The sequence below is a fragment of the Phallusia mammillata genome, chromosome 5 (genome assembly GCF_965637545.1).
Source record: "Phallusia mammillata chromosome 5, kaPhaMamm4.hap1.1, whole genome shotgun sequence".
Classification (NCBI taxonomy): Eukaryota; Metazoa; Chordata; class Ascidiacea; order Phlebobranchia; family Ascidiidae; genus Phallusia; species Phallusia mammillata.
In genome coordinates this window covers 8,706,897-8,725,669 of record NC_137256.1, presented here as the reverse complement: position 1 = coordinate 8,725,669, position 18,773 = coordinate 8,706,897, and the positions used below count along the sequence as shown (strand labels likewise).

Below are 18,773 nucleotides of genomic sequence, written 5' to 3'. Positions count from 1 at the left end.
TCGAAAAACTGAAATGATCAACCCTCGAACTCGAAAAAGCCTGTAGAAAATGGGGCCTGAAGATAAACCCTTCGAAATCATGTCTCCAGAAGAACACGAAGACATCACAATAAACGAACGCATAGTCTCAAAAGTTAAAGAGTACAAGTTCCTCGGCAGTTCGATCCCTAACCTGTGCCTCGTCCAACACAGAATATCCATTGCATCACAGGCGTTTGGTCGTCTGAGGAGTAATATCTGGACCTCTAGAAGTCTAGAGACATGTCCAGAACCCTAAAACTAAGGTTATATATAAGGCTTTAATCCTCCCTATAGCCGTCGTGGACTCTCAGAGAACAGGAGATAAGAGCTCTGCTGGTCAATCTTGAGAGTGACACGGAGGGACAGACTCAGCAATGAGCACATACGGAACACGTTGGGTATGACCGAAACCATAGAAGATGTGGTTTCGGCAAGGAGACTTCGATGGTTCGGGCATGTTGCCAGAAGCAGTGAACTCATCAATGCCAGCTATAAACAAGATTTTGTTAAAGGTAGAAGAAGAGGACGCCCACCAAAGAGATGGACAGACGCCATCAGGCAACAGTGCGGAGTTCCTCGTCTGACGCTAGAGAGGGATGCGATCCGAACAAAGAACCTTGTGTCCATCAAAGCGAGGGGACGCCAAGTCCTGAGCATTGATTGAAGCTGTCTGTCCTACTTCATGGCGCCACCTATCACTGAAAAAAGTCAAAGGCTGAAGCAAAGATGACTTACTTGACCCCCTTTCTGTTAACTTTGTATCGTAGCGGTAGCATCTTTAGCATATTAATAAAAAATGAAATGAATGTGGGAAACAATACAAATATATATAGCGTAGCCTAAATAACCTACAAGTTTTCAATATATTATCACACAAGTGGCTACTTTTAATCAGACGTTAGTAAGAAACGTGAATACAAATGTGAAGATTTTACAAAGAAGTCTTGGTAATCTGTCGCTGCACCCCTGCTATTTGCCAAAATCCTGGTTGGAAACGACTGGACCAACAAATTAAAATTGTCCCCCAACATTTAGTATTCGCTTTCAATTCTTTTTTATTATCAATTTAACCTGTTGCTAAATTCGCAAATTGCTCTAAGCTTTTGTTCTGTTTGATTTTTGCATTTGATTTGTCAGAAAATAAAAACATTTGATTTTTATGTGAGTGGTGCAATTTCTATTATTTCTCAACACTGCAAGTGCAAGTCTTTCGCTGCCCTGCACTTTGCGTTTTTCATGGATATTTTTGTTGTAACTTTTTCCTCATTTACGTGCAAATACAAACTATCTACCTACCAAGGCTTGATTTTAACTTGCAGCGCCAAGTCAATGAAAAATTGTTACAGCATTGAGAGTTTTTGCTATTCTGGGCGTAAATAAGCTTTCTCCTTAGTTTTTATGTATAATTTAATACAAATTTGTTGAGTGTGTGGCTTAAAATTTTTTACAGAACAGTAACATTTGGTTTGCCTTCGAATACTACAGGTGCGCTTGGTACCCCGCTTGGTAACCTTTTTTCGTGCAACGTAACTTAAAAATAGTGCAGGTAACTCTCTTTGGTGCGATTAAACTCATTTTACGACGTAACACGAAAATAATGCAGCTGTCCTGTTTTTTTGCGACAAATTGTAAATACTGCAGTTAACGTTAAAACATGCAAATAATGTTGGAAAATAGTTACGATAGTCGTATCACATACCCCAAACTTAAAACCCCAAACCTTAAACTCTAAACCTAACCCTAATCTTAACCCTAACCTAAACCCAAACCTAACCCAACCTTAACCTTAACCCAACCTTAAAACCAGTACCTACACTGTAGGTCCTACAGCATTATTACGTTACGTCGCAGTAACTACAAGTTTTCTCGCTTCAAAAAAGGTTACCTGCACTATTTACGGGCTTTGTTGCATTAAAACGAGTTACCTGTAGTATACCTAGCGAAGTACCTAGCGGACTAAGCGCACTTGGCGCACCAAGCGGCCCTGCTGTTTTCGAAGGCACCGTAACATTGTGGCATTTTAACAAAAACAAATTTGTTTTTTTAAGATTGTACGATAACAGCTAAGAAATGAATGAATATGTTTAGATTGTTGTTACAAGTAAACGAAAGCAATGAAAAGGTCGTTAAGTGGAAATATAGTGAAGCAGAGCACATCTTCAGCAGATGACACAAAGCCTCCGGAACCAACCATTGTTGGATCTTACAAGACAATAAATAGTGAATTTACATGCCCAATATGTTTTAACCTTATTGAGGAAGCCTACATGACAAAATGCGGCCATACATTTTGCTACGCTTGCTTAAAAAAAAGTCTCGAACATAGCTATAAATGCACAAAGTGCAACATGGTGCTCAAGAAAAAAGATGAAATTTATCCCAATTTTCTTCTGAACAATCTAATTCAAAAACATAAGCAGAAAGCAGAGTCACTGAAAGCAAACTCCAAACATATGAACATGGATAGTCGGATGTGGGAATGGCAAGCGTTTCTGACCTTAGATGAAGATGACCTTCATTTAGCAGATGTGGATCAAATGTTGAAGCTCTTGCAAGAAAAAAGAAGACAATTAGTTCATGAAAGTGCTGCTGCTCATAACCAAGTGCTTCTAGAATTTCTTCGTGAACTGAAAAAACAAAAGCAGGTAGCCCTTGAAAAGGTGAGAACAGAACTTTCTGTTGTGGACACAGACATAAAGCGTGTTACAGAGGCATTGGAGAATGGTGCAGATAGAACGTTGCTGGATTCAGTGGTGCCTGACAGCTGCACCAATAACATTAAGAAAGAGCAGTTAGTACCGAAACCAAGTAACTCTTCAGAGCCTGGACCTTCAACTTCAACAAATCCTGGTGATGAAGAAACTTTTAACAAGCTGGGATTAAAAAGCAAAAATCAGGAAAATTCTTTGCACAGAACTCTAACCAAGCGTCGCTGTCGGTTGCATGCTCATTTCAACGACCTTCAAGATTGTTATTACAGCACTAGGTTGAGTGAAATTGCTCCCATTGAAGAGCGCAATGTTGAACTGTTAACAGACTTCAGCCATAAACTGAGAAGGTTTACACAATTTTCCTCAATTCGATCTGTAGCAACTTTGAACTACGCTGGAGATGTTTTAAACCAGTCCAGTATTGTGTCAAGCATTGATTTTGACAAGGACTGTGACCATTTTGCAGTAGCAGGAGTCACTAAGAAAATCAAAGTGTATGATTATGAAGCAGTGGTGAACAATGTTGTAGACGGGGTAAACTGTCCGATTGTGCAGATGGCTTGCAGTTCGAAGATATCATGCATAAGCTGGAGCCATTATCATAAGTCCTGGCTGGCTAGCAGTGATTATGAAGGCTCTGTGATTCTGTGGGATGCCTTTACTGGTCAAAAACAGAGAGTACTGCAGGAGCACGAAAAGCGATGTTGGAGCGTCGATTTTAACACTGTTGATCCGAGGCTGCTAGCTTCAGGGTCAGATGATGCTAGAGTAAAACTCTGGTCCAGTGGTCATCAGCATTCAGTTGCTTGCATTGAGGCCAAAGCAAATGTGTGTTGTGTCCAATTCAACCCTTACTCATCGTTTCATCTTGCATTTGGGTGCGCTGACCACTTTGTCCATTACTATGATATACGGAACACAAAACAGTCGTTAGCAGTTTTTCGTGGTCACAAAAAAGCTGTTTCTTACGCCAAGTTTGTTGACAAAGATGAAATTGTTTCTGCTTCAACAGACAGTGAATTAAAACTTTGGAAAACGAATGCTACACCTTGTATTCGTTCCTTCCGAGGTCACACAAATGATAAAAACTTTGTTGGCCTAGCCACCAATGGAGATTACATTGCATGCGGAAGTGAAAACAATTCTCTGTATGTGTATTTCAAAGGTCTTTCCAAGTCTTTACTGACTTATAAATTTAACGTCATTAAAAGTGTTTTGGACCAAAAACAGCAAGAGGATGACAGTAATGAATTTGTTTCTGCTGTGTCATGGCGCGCAAACAGTAACATTGTTGCAGCAGCTAATAGCCAGGGGACAATAAAAATCTTGGAGTTAATTTAAAATTTGCACTTCTTCAATGTGTGTTAGTACCAAATGAGCAACATATTTAACCAATTAGTTTCTGTTTATGTGTCCGTTAAAACATGTTTCTTCACCAGTAGTTTAAACATGTATATTTAGTTTATACTAGATTGCTATTGAAAATTTAGGTACATTAGCATCCACGATATTGAATGCTATAAATGTTTTTGTATCATTCACATCAGAAAAAAGGTACTTAGTCACTTATAATGTTGTGTTGTAACTTAGAAGCAATGTTGTGGCTTTGTATTTTTTGCCCTCTGTGCTTGACAGCAAACAAGCATTAAGTTTCATATATCATACTTTTTACTGTCTGGAACACCATACCATAGTGGTTTCATGTGAAAACATCTTGCTTGCTTTGTATGCCTGTAATGGTTACAAAAGCTCTTGTTTTGGTCAACTTGATTTGCAAAATGCTTATATGTTTCACTTTATCAACTAAAAAAATGAAACTAACATTAGAAAATACAAATTTTTTTTGCTGTTATCTGTTTTTTTGCAAAGACTTACAACCTCTAACCGTTTTTGCTGTTGTAATGTACCAAAGTTTCAGTCAAAAACAAACAATACAGTCTATTTGAATTACACTTTAAAGTTAGGTAAAATTTGTTCAGTTCTTTCAAATGTAAATCAATTGGAGTAATGTTTGGAAGACCTGCTTGATTAGGTATACTCCTTCAATAGGCTTGACTATATTCTTTACTTAACTTGATTTCCAAATTTTGGACTTGTTTGACTGCATTAGTGTGGATGTAACACCTCTGATATTTATATGTTGCGTTCCAGTGACTATTTTGTGCTTTGTTGTGTTCCACTTACCCTGTAACAGTATTTGTTAACAACTGCATTTGTTTGTTTTTCAGCCGGTAAGAAAAATGGATGATTTCAAAAGTGTGAGGCATAATAGGCCACGTAGGGATGATTCTGAAGATATTATTGATCCAGTGTATCATGCTCTATCAAGGATCAACGGCAGAATCAACAGAATGACAAAGGCTGAATTGCAAACTGATTTAAATAGAAATGGATTGAATGAGAGGTAATTGCCTTTTGAGTTTGTTTCATTTTTGCAACTTGGTTGTTTTTACAGTGTGTCTGTTAACAAAATGCTTCATTAACAGCTCAAAGCAAGTTTTATATATACCAATACTGAACTCATTGCCAGTCTATCAATCCCAAAAGTGTAATTAAGTTCATGTAAAAAACTTGAGATTACAACTTCAAATGTTTATCTTAACTAATACTGGTCAATCTGGTAATCCCCTAATACAGGGGTTCCCAACCTTTTTACGATCTCGTACCACTTGGACGCTCTGTACTGCCAGCCGTACCACTTCTTGCAGAGCAATAATTTGATTGAATCACATTTTATTAAGAAGAATATTGGCCTACTAAAGTAACACTAAAACACCACAACAAAGACATTTTTGTTTACTGTCCACCAATTGGTGAACAAAACCAGATAAATAAATGATAAAGTTGTGAATCCAGGTTTGTGCGGAAAAAAAACGGAAGCTACTCGCATACCACCTGAAAAACGTTCGCGTACCACTAGTGGTACGCGTACCATAGGTTGGGAACCCCTGCCCTAATACAAAGCTGGCATGTGCAGCATACGACACAGGTAACAATGCTTATGCTTTGAATTTTGACGTTTTTACCACTAAGCCTGTGTAGCTCAGTTGGTAGAGTGCAAGTCCCAGAAAGACCACTGTCATGGGTTTTAAAACCACCACAGGCTAGATTTTTCTAGCAAACGCCCTGTCATATGGAAAAGCTTATTCGGAATATAAAGCCTTCAATGGGCCTGGCATACTGTGATTTGATTACGAATTAAGATTTTTTTTTCTGGAACCATTGTTTGTGATTTTTTTCTTCTGACATTTCAACAAGCACATAGAGTGAACATTTTTTGTATTAAAACATTTTTTGTACTAAATGTATGTTTTTAAATAACTTTAACCTGTTGTAAAAAGTTTGACTGTTTCATTCTCTGGGCGACTTTAACTAAAAATGTTTTTCTTAATGCAGGGGAGTAAAAGAAGTTCTTCGGAAACGTCTCAAAAACTATTACAAGAAGCAGAAGCTACGCATGAAACCTTTACATGAGGATGGCTCTCAGTATTATCCATATCTTGTTGTAATCGACTTTGAGGCAACATGTGAAGAGCACAACCCTACTAATTACCTGCATGAAATCATTGAGTTTCCAGCTATTCTTGTTGACACTGAGAAAGCTAAAATAGTAAGTGCTAACAACTTGGTATTTTTTCAGCAATATTGTAATAAAAACTGTTTCCCCGTTGCGTGTGTAAATTTGTCATGCTAAAAAACAGTGATGGGAGTAGACATTCTATGTGCCTTTTTTGTGCTTTTTGTTTTCTGTTTTAAGGCATATATAATTGAACAGAACTTTTTTGCTCTAGATGTCCATTACCAACACTTTTAAAAACCCGATGTTTTATCTTTTTTATGCAGGTTGACAAGTTCCACACATATTGCCAACCTGTCGTAAATCCAACGTTGTCGTCATTTTGCACTCGATTAACTGGCATCACACAATCAACTGTTGAGGCTGCACCACTCTTCCCTGAAGTACTAGAAAAATTCCAAGGGTGGTTGCATCTTCATGGCCTCCTCATCCCTAAAACCTGTTCCTATGTCACTGATGGGTAGGTCTGTTGGTAACACGGAAATAGTTCATGTTTTTTACAGGATTTGTAATGTATATCAAGTGAGGTAAATTTGTCGCAATGAAATACACCAACATCTTAATTAAGTCTTGCACTCATGAATTAAATCAACTTTTGAAATAAACAACTTACAGTATTTCTTATGTGTGAACCTAGCCAGCAGTATGTTGCCCAATTTGACATTAAATTTTTTGATGTTTTGGTTTTAGCTCATGGGATTTCAGTCGCTTTCTTAACATTCAGTGTTGTCTGTCGGAAGTACCTTACCCGAAGTGGGCCAAAAAGTGGATCAACCTGAAGAAAGTGTTTGGAAACTTTTATGGGGTAAATTTCTATTGACATGAATTGTTGCAAAAATATTTTTTGAAAGTGAAAGCATGGAGCTATAATAATAAGCAATAAATAATAAGCTGCAGACAGTGCACACTGTTTCCACATATAAGTCTCATTAGTGCAGCTGGTCATGAGAGATCCGCCGTATTGGCTAGTGTAGCCATCCAATTGCACTCCAGTTTGTTGGGAGTAGAAACCCATCCCTCACCTATTCTGTGCGATGCCACAACTGGGCCAGCTGCACTGATGTGACCTTAGAGGTCCAAACATTGTGCACTGTCTGTAGCTTATTTTTTGAAAGTGCTTGAAAAGATACTGTACAACAGAAAATTGCTAAAAAAACTGTAAACACTGCATATGTTAAACTTTTTATGGGTCCCGGAACGGGGAAATGTTTATTTTATTTCTGAAACTGGTCTGTTGCACCCGTTTAGTCAAAACTGAGTGCTTTAAACAGTTTTATTTTTACACACGGGATAGATGGTTATTGGAAGTTAATCCTCCCAAAGTTTGAACTTGGATGGCCCAGCAATTCACCCACAGGCCTTCTTAACATGGAGTTTTTTTTGAAAAAGCATGGAGTTTTAATTGCTGTACTTACTTCAGCACATGTCCAATGGATTTTACACTATTTTTTATTGGTAAACAGACTGTCATGGGTTTGGGGAGTTACTTTAAAGGGGGCCATAAACTTTTAAAAGTTGATAACCACCGCTTGTGATTCAGCTTTTAAAGGGTTTACCGCTGAGTCTGTGTGGCTCAGTTGAAAGAGCGCGAGTCCCAGAATGACTCTTGTCTTGGGTTTGAATCCCACAGCAGACTAGATTTTTCTAGCCTACGTCTTGCCATCTGTGTTAATGCTTGACGACTGGCTGATTCGATTCAATAGACCTGGCGAACTATACTTTATATCACTACAATTCCGTTATTTGCACACACACATAAGACTCAATGCCTGTTTTCGACTTAGTTTAAAAAATCTTTCCACAGCTTAGAAGACCACGTATACTTGATATGCTTCAAAACATTGGACTGGAATTCGAAGGTCGTCCACATTGTGGTCTCGATGACGCAACAAACATTGCAAAAATCGTTCTGCGATTGTTAGAAGACGGGGCCGAGTTCCAAGTCAATGAACGTCTTAGAGCAGGTAACTTAAAACTGCCATTTTTGCGTCACATTGCCTGTAGCCAGTTTCATCATTGACCTAAAGCTAAAAACAAGATGGCCTAGATAGACTACGATTGCCAAACTACAAATATAACACCGATTTTATGAAGATATGTGAATTGAAGCCACTAGTATTGAATAGCACTAGTAAATTATTGACCTTTCCTTCTGCCTAACGCTTAACTTTTTACATAGAAATTAGTTTACAACCTAATCTAGCAGGTTACTGTGCTAATATTAATTACTAGTGATGGGACGGGTACCGGGTAGCCGGTACTCGGTATCGATGGTATCGAACGATTTCAGTGGTATTGATACTCGTATTTTGTCTCAGTTTTCGATACCAACGTGCGAATACCGAAGGCCGATTTACACCATAAGAATACAGGCAACTTTATGCCAATATTTGCTTCCGACAGCACAAAATCGGGAAAAAGTTACTACCGGGTTACGTATATTTTTTTTCGCTATCGTATGGAGATTACATTTTTCTGCATGTGTCTGTGCACGCTTGTACCCTGGCCATTGCAGATGAATTATCCAGTGATATACAACTAAGTACAACACTACACTTAAGTACCCGGTAATCGTACTCGGTATCGAAGGCATATACGAGTGGTACTCGGTATCGCCACTCGCTTCAAAATCTGGTATCGTCCCATCACTATTGATTACAGTGGTATTTTCTTAAATAAAGATCAAAATTATGCGGTCAAATCATGATGCCAATATAAAATATAAAATCGACGTAAAATGAAATACACGGCGGCAAAACAAAATAAGAAGACAAGTAAAAAATAGGAACATTTCTTAGAAGGTGAACCAAATTTTGACAACGTGGTCCATCTAATAAGGACAAATCATAAAAATAAGGACGACATGGCCCCCTGGTTTGTCCTGCATGCAACGGTTATACCTGGCATAATCGACTATTATGGGTTTCATTCCAAAATTCGAAACTTAAAACTCTATACACAATGTTGAGTGACCAGTGTCTTTCACTGTATTAACAATTTCAGAACTTTTTGGTTAAACGTATACACAATTTGCCAAACTTTTAAATGCGATTAACTCCAATTTGCGATCAACCAGATTCTGTTTCAAATAAACAATACACATTTTGGGGATTGCATTTCATATGCCATTAAAAATCGGAATATGAAACGAACTGGATCGTCGTACCAGGGGTTCCCTAGTGGTACGCGAACGTTTTTCAGGTGGTACGCGAGTAGCTTCCGTTTTTTTTCACACAAACCTGGATTCACAACTTTATCATTTATTTATCTGGTTTTGTTCACCAATTGGTTGACAGTAAACAAAAATGTCTTAGTTGTGGTGTTTTAGTGTTACTTAGTAGGCCAATATTCTTCTTAATAAAATGTGATTCAATCAAATTATTGTTCTGCAAGAAGTGGTACGGCTGGCAGTACAGAGCGTCCAAGTGGTACGAGATCGTAAAAAGGTTGGGAACCCCTGGTCTATATAATTAATCGTTAGTGTAAGGCGAAAATCTGGTATATGGAGTATCTTGATTACCAAAAGCCCCAGAACTACGAATTGCATTTTTAACAAATCCGTACATATGAGACGCTCCCTATAAAAAATACATCTCCTTGATATGGCGTTTAAACTTTTTCTAACTACAAAAAAATATTTTTCAAGGAAAACTGGAAATTATCTCGGAGAAGGAGCGACTTCTGCTAGGCGGGTACAAGAAGCACGTGACCCCCGAAAAGAACCAATCAGACGTCGAGAAATCGGTGGAGTCCCTCGATGCGCTTTCCATTTCTGATTCCTCACAAGAAGAAACGAACAGTCAAAAAACGACGATAATCAAATTGTGAAACTGTGACGTCATAAAGCGATCTGTTAAATCATTAGCACTGTGATAAATGTAACGAATGGCGGTTACAATGCAAAGCGTATGTATCAACAATTTTAACACTAATCTGCGGAAATAGTAAAAAGCAAATGGAAGTTTAATGAAACATAACGTTTGATGTCAACGCATTTTTCAACTTTATAACGGTGCTTTTTGAATTTGTGTGGATGTCATTTTATGAAATCTGTTTCCTTTCTTTAATGGGACTATTCCAGAATCCTAGAACCTTTGTTTTTTCTAGCTTTATTTTTTGTCATTGCCGTCTTGTAATTGAACTATGCTGTGTGATTGGAATAACGTTCGTGATTTTCAATAGGCTTCTTGTCAGAAAGAGAAGTGAAGAAACTGAAATAATGTAGATCAGAGCTCTTCAACCGGTGTGGACGGTCAACCCCAGGGTGCACCAAAATATGCATGGGGTGCACCAGTATGAAAAGGTCTACAAGGGTGCATCACAAACTTTTAATAAACCATTAATATTGGACTTCCAAGATATTAGAAAAAAGATGAAGGTTTCAACTGATGTAGAACCTAGGTTAACTTTTTCAATGTTTTACCCCGTGTCAAGTTTGATAGTGTCTGTGTTACATTCGGGTTGTGTTAAGATATCAAGTGTTGGCTTTTTCGCCGATGTTTCATAAAAAATTCGCGAACATGTGCTTGGAGTTAATAGGCATAATGATTTTTCATCTCGCGTTTTACCTCAGTTTACCTTTTAAGTAAACAGGGTGCATGAGTTCGTCACAACAACTTTAAGGGTTCACCAAACCAAAAAAGGTTGAAGAGCACTGATGTAGATTACAAGTATGATAAGCTCAACTTCGTTTAAAAAAATGTTTTTACTAATTTAAAATGATAGTTTTTTGGCTAAAAAAAAATCGAAAATGAACAAAAGTGAATGGTGTTTTTTTTTCTAAATTTAGTAAAACTTTGTAATTCCGGTTAAACATTTCGGTTACGTTGGAGATCAAACCAGTTCAACTGGTATATTTGGGCTAAAAAACATAAAGACACAAGCGACAACAAACTTGATTGGAATATTCCAGTTTCAAACTGGTTTAGGCCGGTTTCTGCTCCTGCCGAACCTCCAAACCGATTCAAACCGGAATCGAAAACCTGAAATTCTGACCCGATTTTTGAAAAAAACATAAAACCTTTCCGTTTTTTCGGCTTTTTGGGGTGAAAAAAATGCTGAAACATCCGGTTTTCAGTGGGTTTTCGGTGGAATATTCCAGTTTCAAACTGGTTTGGGCCGGATTCTGCCTCCTGGCGAATCTCCTAACCGGTTTAAACCGGAATCGAAAACCTGAAATATTCACCCAATTTATGAAAAAACCCTAAGGCTATAGCCTTTTCGTTTTTTCGGTTTTCAGGGGTGAAAAAATGCAGAAAAATTCGGTTTCAGTGGGTTTTCGGTGGAATATTCCGGTTTCAAACTGGTTTGGACCGGTTTCTGCCTCCTGCCGAACCTCCAAAGCGGTTTAAACCGGAATCGAAAACCTGAAATTTTGACCCGATTTTTGAAAAAAACCTAAAGCTTTTCCGTTTTTTCGGTTTATGGGGGTGAAAACAATGCAGGAAAATCCTGTTTTCAGTGGGTTTACGGTGGAATATTCCAGTTTCAAACTGGTTTGGACCGGATTCTGCCTCCTGGCGAACCTCCAAACCGGTTTAAACCGGAATCGAAAACCTGAAATTTTCACCCGATTTATGAAAAAACCCTAAGGCTATAGCCGTTCCGTTTTTTCGACATTTAGGGGTGAAAAAAATGCAGAAAAATCCGGTTTTCAGTGGGTTTTCGGTGGAATATTCCAGTTTCAAACTGGTTTGGGCCGGTTTCTGCCTCCTGCCGAACCTCCAAACCGGTTTAAACCGGAATCGAAAACCTGAAATTTTGACCCGATTTTTGAAAAAACCCTAAAGCTTTTCCGTTTTTTCGGCTTTTATGCTTGAAAAAAATGCAGAAAAATCCGGTTTTCAGTGGGTTTTCGGTGAAATATTCCAGTTTCAAACTGGTTTGGGCCGATTTCTGCCACCTGCCGATCCTCCAAACCGGTTTAAACCGGAATCGAAATCCCCAAATTTTGACCAGATTTTTGAGAAAACCCTAAGACTACAGCCTTTCCGTTTTTTCGGTTTTCGGGGGATCAAAATATTGCAGAAAAATCCTGTTTTCAGTGGGTTTTCGGTGGAATATTCCAGTTTCAAACTGGTTTGGACCGGTTTCTGCCTCCTGCCGAACCTCCAAACCGGTTTGAACCGGAATCGAAAATCTGAAATTTTCACCCGATTTTTGAAAAAACCATATAGCCTTTCCGTTTTTTCGGCTTTTTGGGGTGAAAAAAATGCAGAAAAATCCGGTTTTCAGTGGGTTTTAGGTGGAATATTCCAGTTTCAAACTGGTTTGGGCCGGATTCTGCCTCCTGCCGAACCTCCAAACCGGTTTAAACCGGAATCGAAAACCTGAAATTTTCACCCGATTTATGAAAAAACCCTAAAGCTTTTCCGTTTTTTCGGCTTTTATGCTTGAAAAAAATGCAGAAAAATCCGGTTTTCAGTGGGTTTTCGGTGAAATATTCCAGTTTCAAACTGGTTTGGGCCGATTTCTGCCACCTGCCGATCCTCCAAACCGGTTTAAACCGGAATCGAAATCCTCAAATTTTGACCCGATTTTTGAGAAAACCCTAAGACTACAGCCTTTCCGTTTTTTCGGTTTTCGGGGGATCAAAATATTGCAGAAAAATCCTGTTTTCGGTGGAATATTCCAGTTTCAAACTGGTTTGGACCGGTTTCTGCCTCCTGCCGAACCTCCAAACCGGTTTGAACCGGAATCGAAAACCTGAAATTTTCACCCGATTTTTGAAAAAACCATAAAGCCTTTCCGTTTTTTCGGCTTTTTGGGATGAAAAAAATGCAGAAAAATCCGGTTTTCAGTGGGTTTTAGGTGGAATATTCCAGTTTCAAACTGGTTTGGGCCGGTTTCTGCATCCTGCCGAACCTCCAAACCAGTTTAAACCGGAATCGAAAACCTGAAATTTTGACCCGATTTATGAAAAAACCTAAGGCTATATAGCCTTTCCGTTTTTTCGGTTTTCGGAGGTTAAAAAAATGCAGAAAAATCCGGTTTTCAGTGGGTTTTCGGTGGAATATTCCAGTTTCAAACTGGTTTGGGCCGGTTTCTGCATCCTGCCGTACCTCCAAACCGGTTTAAACCGGAATCGAAAACCTGAAATTTTCACCCGATTTATGAAAAAACCCTAAGGCTATAGCCTTTCCGTTTTTTCGACATTTAGGGGTGAAAAAAATGCAGAAAAATCCGGTTTTCAGTGGGTTTTCGGTGGAATATTCCAGTTTCAAACTGGTTTGGGCCGATTTCTGCCTCCTGCCGATCCTCCAAACCGGTTTAAACCGGAATCGAAAACCTGAAATTTTCACCCGATTTTTGAAAAAACCCTAAGGCTATTCGACTTTTGGGGGTGAAAAAATGCAGAAAAATCCGGTTTTCAGTGGGTTTTCGGTGGAATATTCCAGTTTCAAACTGGTTTGGACCGGTTTCTGCCTCCTGGCGAACCTCCAAACCGGTTTAAACCGGAATCGAAAACCTGAAATTTTCACCCGATTTATGAAAAAACCCTAAGGCTATAGCCTTTCCGTTTTTTCGACATTTAGGGGTGAAAAAAATGCAGAAAAATCCGGTTTTCAGTGGGTTTTCGGTGGAATATTCCAGTTTCAAACTGGTTTGGGCCGGTTTCTGCCTCCTGCCGAACCTCCAAACCGGTTTAAACCGGAATCGAAAACCTGAAATTTTCACCCGATTTTTGAAAAAACCCTAAAGCCTTTCCGTTTTTTCGACATTTAGGGGTGAAAAAAATGCAGAAAAATCCGGTTTTCAGTGGGTTTTCGGTGGAATATTTCAGTTTCAAACTGGTTTGGGCCGGTTTCTGCCTCCTGCCGTACCTCCAAACCAGTTTAAACCGGAATCGAAATCCTGAAATTTTCACCCGATTTATGAAAAAACCCTAAGGCTATGGCCTTTCCGTTTTTTCGACATTTAGGGGTGAAAAAAATGCAGAAAAATCCGGTTTTCAGTGGGTTTTCGGTGGAATATTCCAGTTTCAAACTGGTTTGGGCCGGTTTCTGCCTCCTGCCGAACCTCCAAACCGGTTTAAACCGGAATCGAAAACCTGAAATTTTGACCCGATTTTTGAAAAAAACCTAAGGCTATAGCCTTTTCGTTTTTTCGGTTTTCAGGGGTGAAAAAATGCAGAAAAATTCGGTTTCAGTGGGTTTTCGGTGGAATATTCCAGTTTCAAACTGGTTTGGACCGGTTTCTGCCTCCTGCCGAACCTCCAAAGCGGTTTAAACCGGAATCGAAAACCTGAAATTTTGACCCGATTTTTGAAAAAAACCTAAAGCTTTTCCGTTTTTTCGGTTTATGGGGGTGAAAACAATGCAGGAAAATCCTGTTTTCAGTGGGTTTACGGTGGAATATTCCAGTTTCAAACTGGTTTGGACCGGATTCTGCCTCCTGGCGAACCTCCAAACCGGTTTAAACCGGAATCGAAAACCTGAAATTTTCACCCGATTTATGAAAAAACCCTAAGGCTATAGCCGTTCCGTTTTTTCGACATTTAGGGGTGAAAAAAATGCAGAAAAATCCGGTTTTCAGTGGGTTTTCGGTGGAATATTCCAGTTTCAAACTGGTTTGGGCCGGTTTCTGCCTCCTGCCGAACCTCCAAACCGGTTTAAACCGGAATCGAAAACCTGAAATTTTGACCCGATTTTTGAAAAAACCCTAAAGCTTTTCCGTTTTTTCGGCTTTTATGCTTGAAAAAAATGCAGAAAAATCCGGTTTTCAGTGGGTTTTCGGTGAAATATTCCAGTTTCAAACTGGTTTGGGCCGATTTCTGCCACCTGCCGATCCTCCAAACCGGTTTAAACCGGAATCGAAATCCCCAAATTTTGACCCGATTTTTGAGAAAACCCTAAGACTACAGCCTTTCCGTTTTTTCGGGTTTCGGGGGATCAAAATATTGCAGAAAAATCCTGTTTTCAGTGGGTTTTCGGTGGAATATTCCAGTTTCAAACTGGTTTGGACCGGTTTCTGCCTCCTGCCGAACCTCCAAACCGGTTTGAACCGGAATCGAAAATCTGAAATTTTCACCCGATTTTTGAAAAAACCCTAAGGCTATGGCCTTTCCGTTTTTTCGACATTTAGGGGTGAAAAAAATGCAGAAAAATCCGGTTTTCAGTGGGTTTTCGGTGGAATATTCCAGTTTCAAACTGGTTTGGGCCGGTTTCTGCCTCCTGCCGAACCTCCAAACCGGTTTAAACCGGAATCGAAAACCTGAAATTTTGACCCGATTTTTGAAAAAACCCTAAGGCTATAGCCTTTTCGTTTTTTCGGTTTTCAGGGGTGAAAAAATGCAGAAAAATTCGGTTTCAGTGGGTTTTCGGTGGAATATTCCAGTTTCAAACTGGTTTGGACCGGTTTCTGCCTCCTGCCGAACCTCCAAAGCGGTTTAAACCGGAATCGAAAACCTGAAATTTTGACCCGATTTTTGAAAAAAACCTAAAGCTTTTCCGTTTTTTCGGTTTATGGGGGTGAAAACAATGCAGGAAAATCCTGTTTTCAGTGGGTTTACGGTGGAATATTCCAGTTTCAAACTGGTTTGGACCGGATTCTGCCTCCTGGCGAACCTCCAAACCGGTTTAAACCGGAATCGAAAACCTGAAATTTTCACCCGATTTATGAAAAAACCCTAAGGCTATAGCCGTTCCGTTTTTTCGACATTTAGGGGTGAAAAAAATGCAGAAAAATCCGGTTTTCAGTGGGTTTTCGGTGGAATATTCCAGTTTCAAACTGGTTTGGGCCGGTTTCTGCCTCCTGCCGAACCTCCAAACCGGTTTAAACCGGAATCGAAAACCTGAAATTTTGACCCGATTTTTGAAAAAACCCTAAAGCTTTTCCGTTTTTTCGGCTTTTATGCTTGAAAAAAATGCAGAAAAATCCGGTTTTCAGTGGGTTTTCGGTGAAATATTCCAGTTTCAAACTGGTTTGGGCCGATTTCTGCCACCTGCCGATCCTCCAAACCGGTTTAAACCGGAATCGAAATCCCCAAATTTTGACCCGATTTTTGAGAAAACCCTAAGACTACAGCCTTTCCGTTTTTTCGGTTTTCGGGGGATCAAAATATTGCAGAAAAATCCTGTTTTCAGTGGGTTTTCGGTGGAATATTCCAGTTTCAAACTGGTTTGGACCGGTTTCTGCCTCCTGCCGAACCTCCAAACCGGTTTGAACCGGAATCGAAAATCTGAAATTTTCACCCGATTTTTGAAAAAACCCTAAAGCCTTTCCGTTTTTTCGGCTTTTTGGGGTGAAAAAAATGCAGAAAAATCCGGTTTTCAGTGGGTTTTCGGTGGAATATTCCAGTTTCAAACTGGTTTGGGCCGGATTCTGCCTCCTGCCGAACCTCCAAACCGGTTTAAACCGGAATCGAAAACCTGAAATTTTCACCCGATTTATGAAAAAACCCTAAAGCTTTTCCGTTTTTTCGGCTTTTATGCTTGAAAAAAATGCAGAAAAATCCGGTTTTCAGTGGGTTTTCGGTGAAATATTCCAGTTTCAAACTGGTTTGGGCCGATTTCTGCCACCTGCCGATCCTCCAAACCGGTTTAAACCGGAATCGAAATCCCCAAATTTTGACCCGATTTTTGAGAAAACCCAAAGACTACAGCCTTTCCGTTTTTTCGGTTTTCGGGGGATCAAAATATTGCAGAAAAATCCTGTTTTCAGTGGGTTTTCGGTGGAATATTCCAGTTTCAAACTGGTTTGGACCGGTTTCTGCCTCCTGCCGAACCTCCAAACCGGTTTGAACCGGAATCGAAAATCTGAAATTTTCACCCGATTTTTGAAAAAACCCTAAGGCTATGGCCTTTCCGTTTTTCGACATTTAGGGGTGAAAAAAATGCAGAAAAATCCGGTTTTCAGTGGGTTTTCGGTGGAATATTCCAGTTTCAAACTGGTTTGGGCCGGTTTCTGCCTCCTGCCGAACCTCCAAAGCGGTTTAAACCGGAATCGAAAACCTGAAATTTTGACCCGATTTTTGAAAAAACCCTAAGGCTATAGCCTTTTCGTTTTTTCGGTTTTCAGGGGTGAAAAAATGCAGAAAAATTCGGTTTCAGTGGGTTTTCGGTGGAATATTCCAGTTTCAAACTGGTTTGGACCGGTTTCTGCCTCCTGCCGAACCTCCAAAGCGGTTTAAACCGGAATCGAAAACCTGAAATTTTCACCCGATTTATGAAAAAACCCTAAGGCTATAGCTTTTCCGTTTTTTCGGTTTATGGGGGTGAAAACAATGCAGGAAAATCCTGTTTTCAGTGGGTTTACGGTGGAATATTCCAGTTTCAAACTGGTTTGGACCGGATTCTGCCTCCTGGCGAACCTCCAAACCGGTTTAAACCGGAATCGAAAACCTGAAATTTTGACCCGATTTATGAAAAAACCCTAAGGCTATAGCCGTTCCGTTTTTTCGACATTTAGGGGTGAAAAAAATGCAGAAAAATCCGGTTTTCAGTGGGTTTTCGGTGGAATATTCCAGTTTCAAACTGGTTTGGGCCGGTTTCTGCCTCCTGCCGAACCTCCAAACCGGTTTAAACCGGAATCGAAAACCTGAAATTTTGACCCGATTTTTGAAAAAACCCTAAAGCTTTTCCGTTTTTTCGGCTTTTATGCTTGAAAAAAATGCAGAAAAATCCGGTTTTCAGTGGGTTTTCGGTGAAATATTCCAGTTTCAAACTGGTTTGGGCCGATTTCTGCCACCTGCCGATCCTCCAAACCGGTTTAAACCGGAATCGAAATCCCCAAATTTTGACCCGATTTTTGAGAAAACCCTAAGACTACAGCCTTTCCGTTTTTTCGGTTTTCGGGGGATCAAAATATTGCAGAAAAATCCTGTTTTCAGTGGGTTTTCGGTGGAATATTCCAGTTTCAAACTGGTTTGGACCGGTTTCTGCCTCCTGCCGAACCTCCAAACCGGTTTGAACCGGAATCGAAAATCTGAAATTTTCACCCGATTTTTGAAAAAACCCTAAAGCCTTTCCGTTTTTTCGGCTTTTTGGGGTGAAAAAAATGCAGAAAAATCCGGTTTTCAGTGGGTTTTAGGTGGAATATTCCAGTTTCAAACTGGTTTGGGCCGGATTCTGCCTCCTGCCGAACCTCCAAACCGGTTTAAACCGGAATCGAAAACCTGAAATTTTCACCCGATTTATGAAAAAACCCTAAAGCTTTTCCGTTTTTTCGGCTTTTATGCTTGAAAAAAATGCAGAAAAATCCGGTTTTCAGTGGGTTTTCGGTGAAATATTCCAGTTTCAAACTGGTTTGGACCGGTTTCTGCCTCCTGCCGAACCTCCAAACCGGTTTGAACCGGAATCGAAAACCTGAAATTTTCACCCGATTTTTGAAAAAACCATAAAGCCTTTCCGTTTTTTCGGCTTTTTGGGATGAAAAAAATGCAGAAAAATCCGGTTTTCAGTGGGTTTTAGGTGGAATATTCCAGTTTCAAACTGGTTTGGGCCGGTTTCTGCATCCTGCCGAAC

General features: G+C 39.6%; 2 protein-coding genes across 2 annotated transcripts; both read left to right on the top strand.

Moving 5' to 3' along the window:
• The first annotated feature begins 2,071 nt into the window (after nt 1–2,071).
• LOC145228193 (E3 ubiquitin-protein ligase COP1-like) lies at nt 2,072–4,960 on the top strand. Its single transcript, XM_080093199.1, has one exon. It carries the CDS (start codon nt 2,136–2,138, stop codon nt 4,071–4,073), a length of 1,938 nt encoding a protein of 645 aa, XP_079949325.1. The 5' UTR covers nt 2,072–2,135; the 3' UTR covers nt 4,074–4,960.
• On the top strand, nt 4,957–10,668 carry LOC145228195 (3'-5' exoribonuclease 1-like). Its single transcript, XM_080093201.1, has 6 exons — nt 4,957–5,136; nt 6,129–6,342; nt 6,576–6,769; nt 7,000–7,114; nt 8,114–8,273; nt 9,956–10,668. Exons 1-6 carry the CDS (start codon nt 4,973–4,975, stop codon nt 10,135–10,137), a joined length of 1,029 nt encoding a protein of 342 aa, XP_079949327.1. The 5' UTR covers nt 4,957–4,972; the 3' UTR covers nt 10,138–10,668.
• Nucleotides 10,669–18,773: the final 8,105 nt, after the last annotated feature.

Bases quoted from the DNA above. Each gene is read 5' to 3' on its own strand.
- LOC145228193 (XM_080093199.1), top strand. From the start codon at position 2,136: ATGAAAAGGTCGTTAAGTGGAAATATAGTGAAGCAGAGCACATCTTCA.
- LOC145228195 (XM_080093201.1), top strand. From the start codon at position 4,973: ATGGATGATTTCAAAAGTGTGAGGCATAATAGGCCACGTAGGGATGAT. The intron at 6,343-6,575 runs GTAAGTGCTAAC...TTTTTTATGCAG, and splicing joins ACACTGAGAAAGCTAAAATA to GTTGACAAGTTCCACACATA. The intron at 6,770-6,999 runs GTAGGTCTGTTG...TTTTGGTTTTAG, and splicing joins TGTTCCTATGTCACTGATGG to CTCATGGGATTTCAGTCGCT.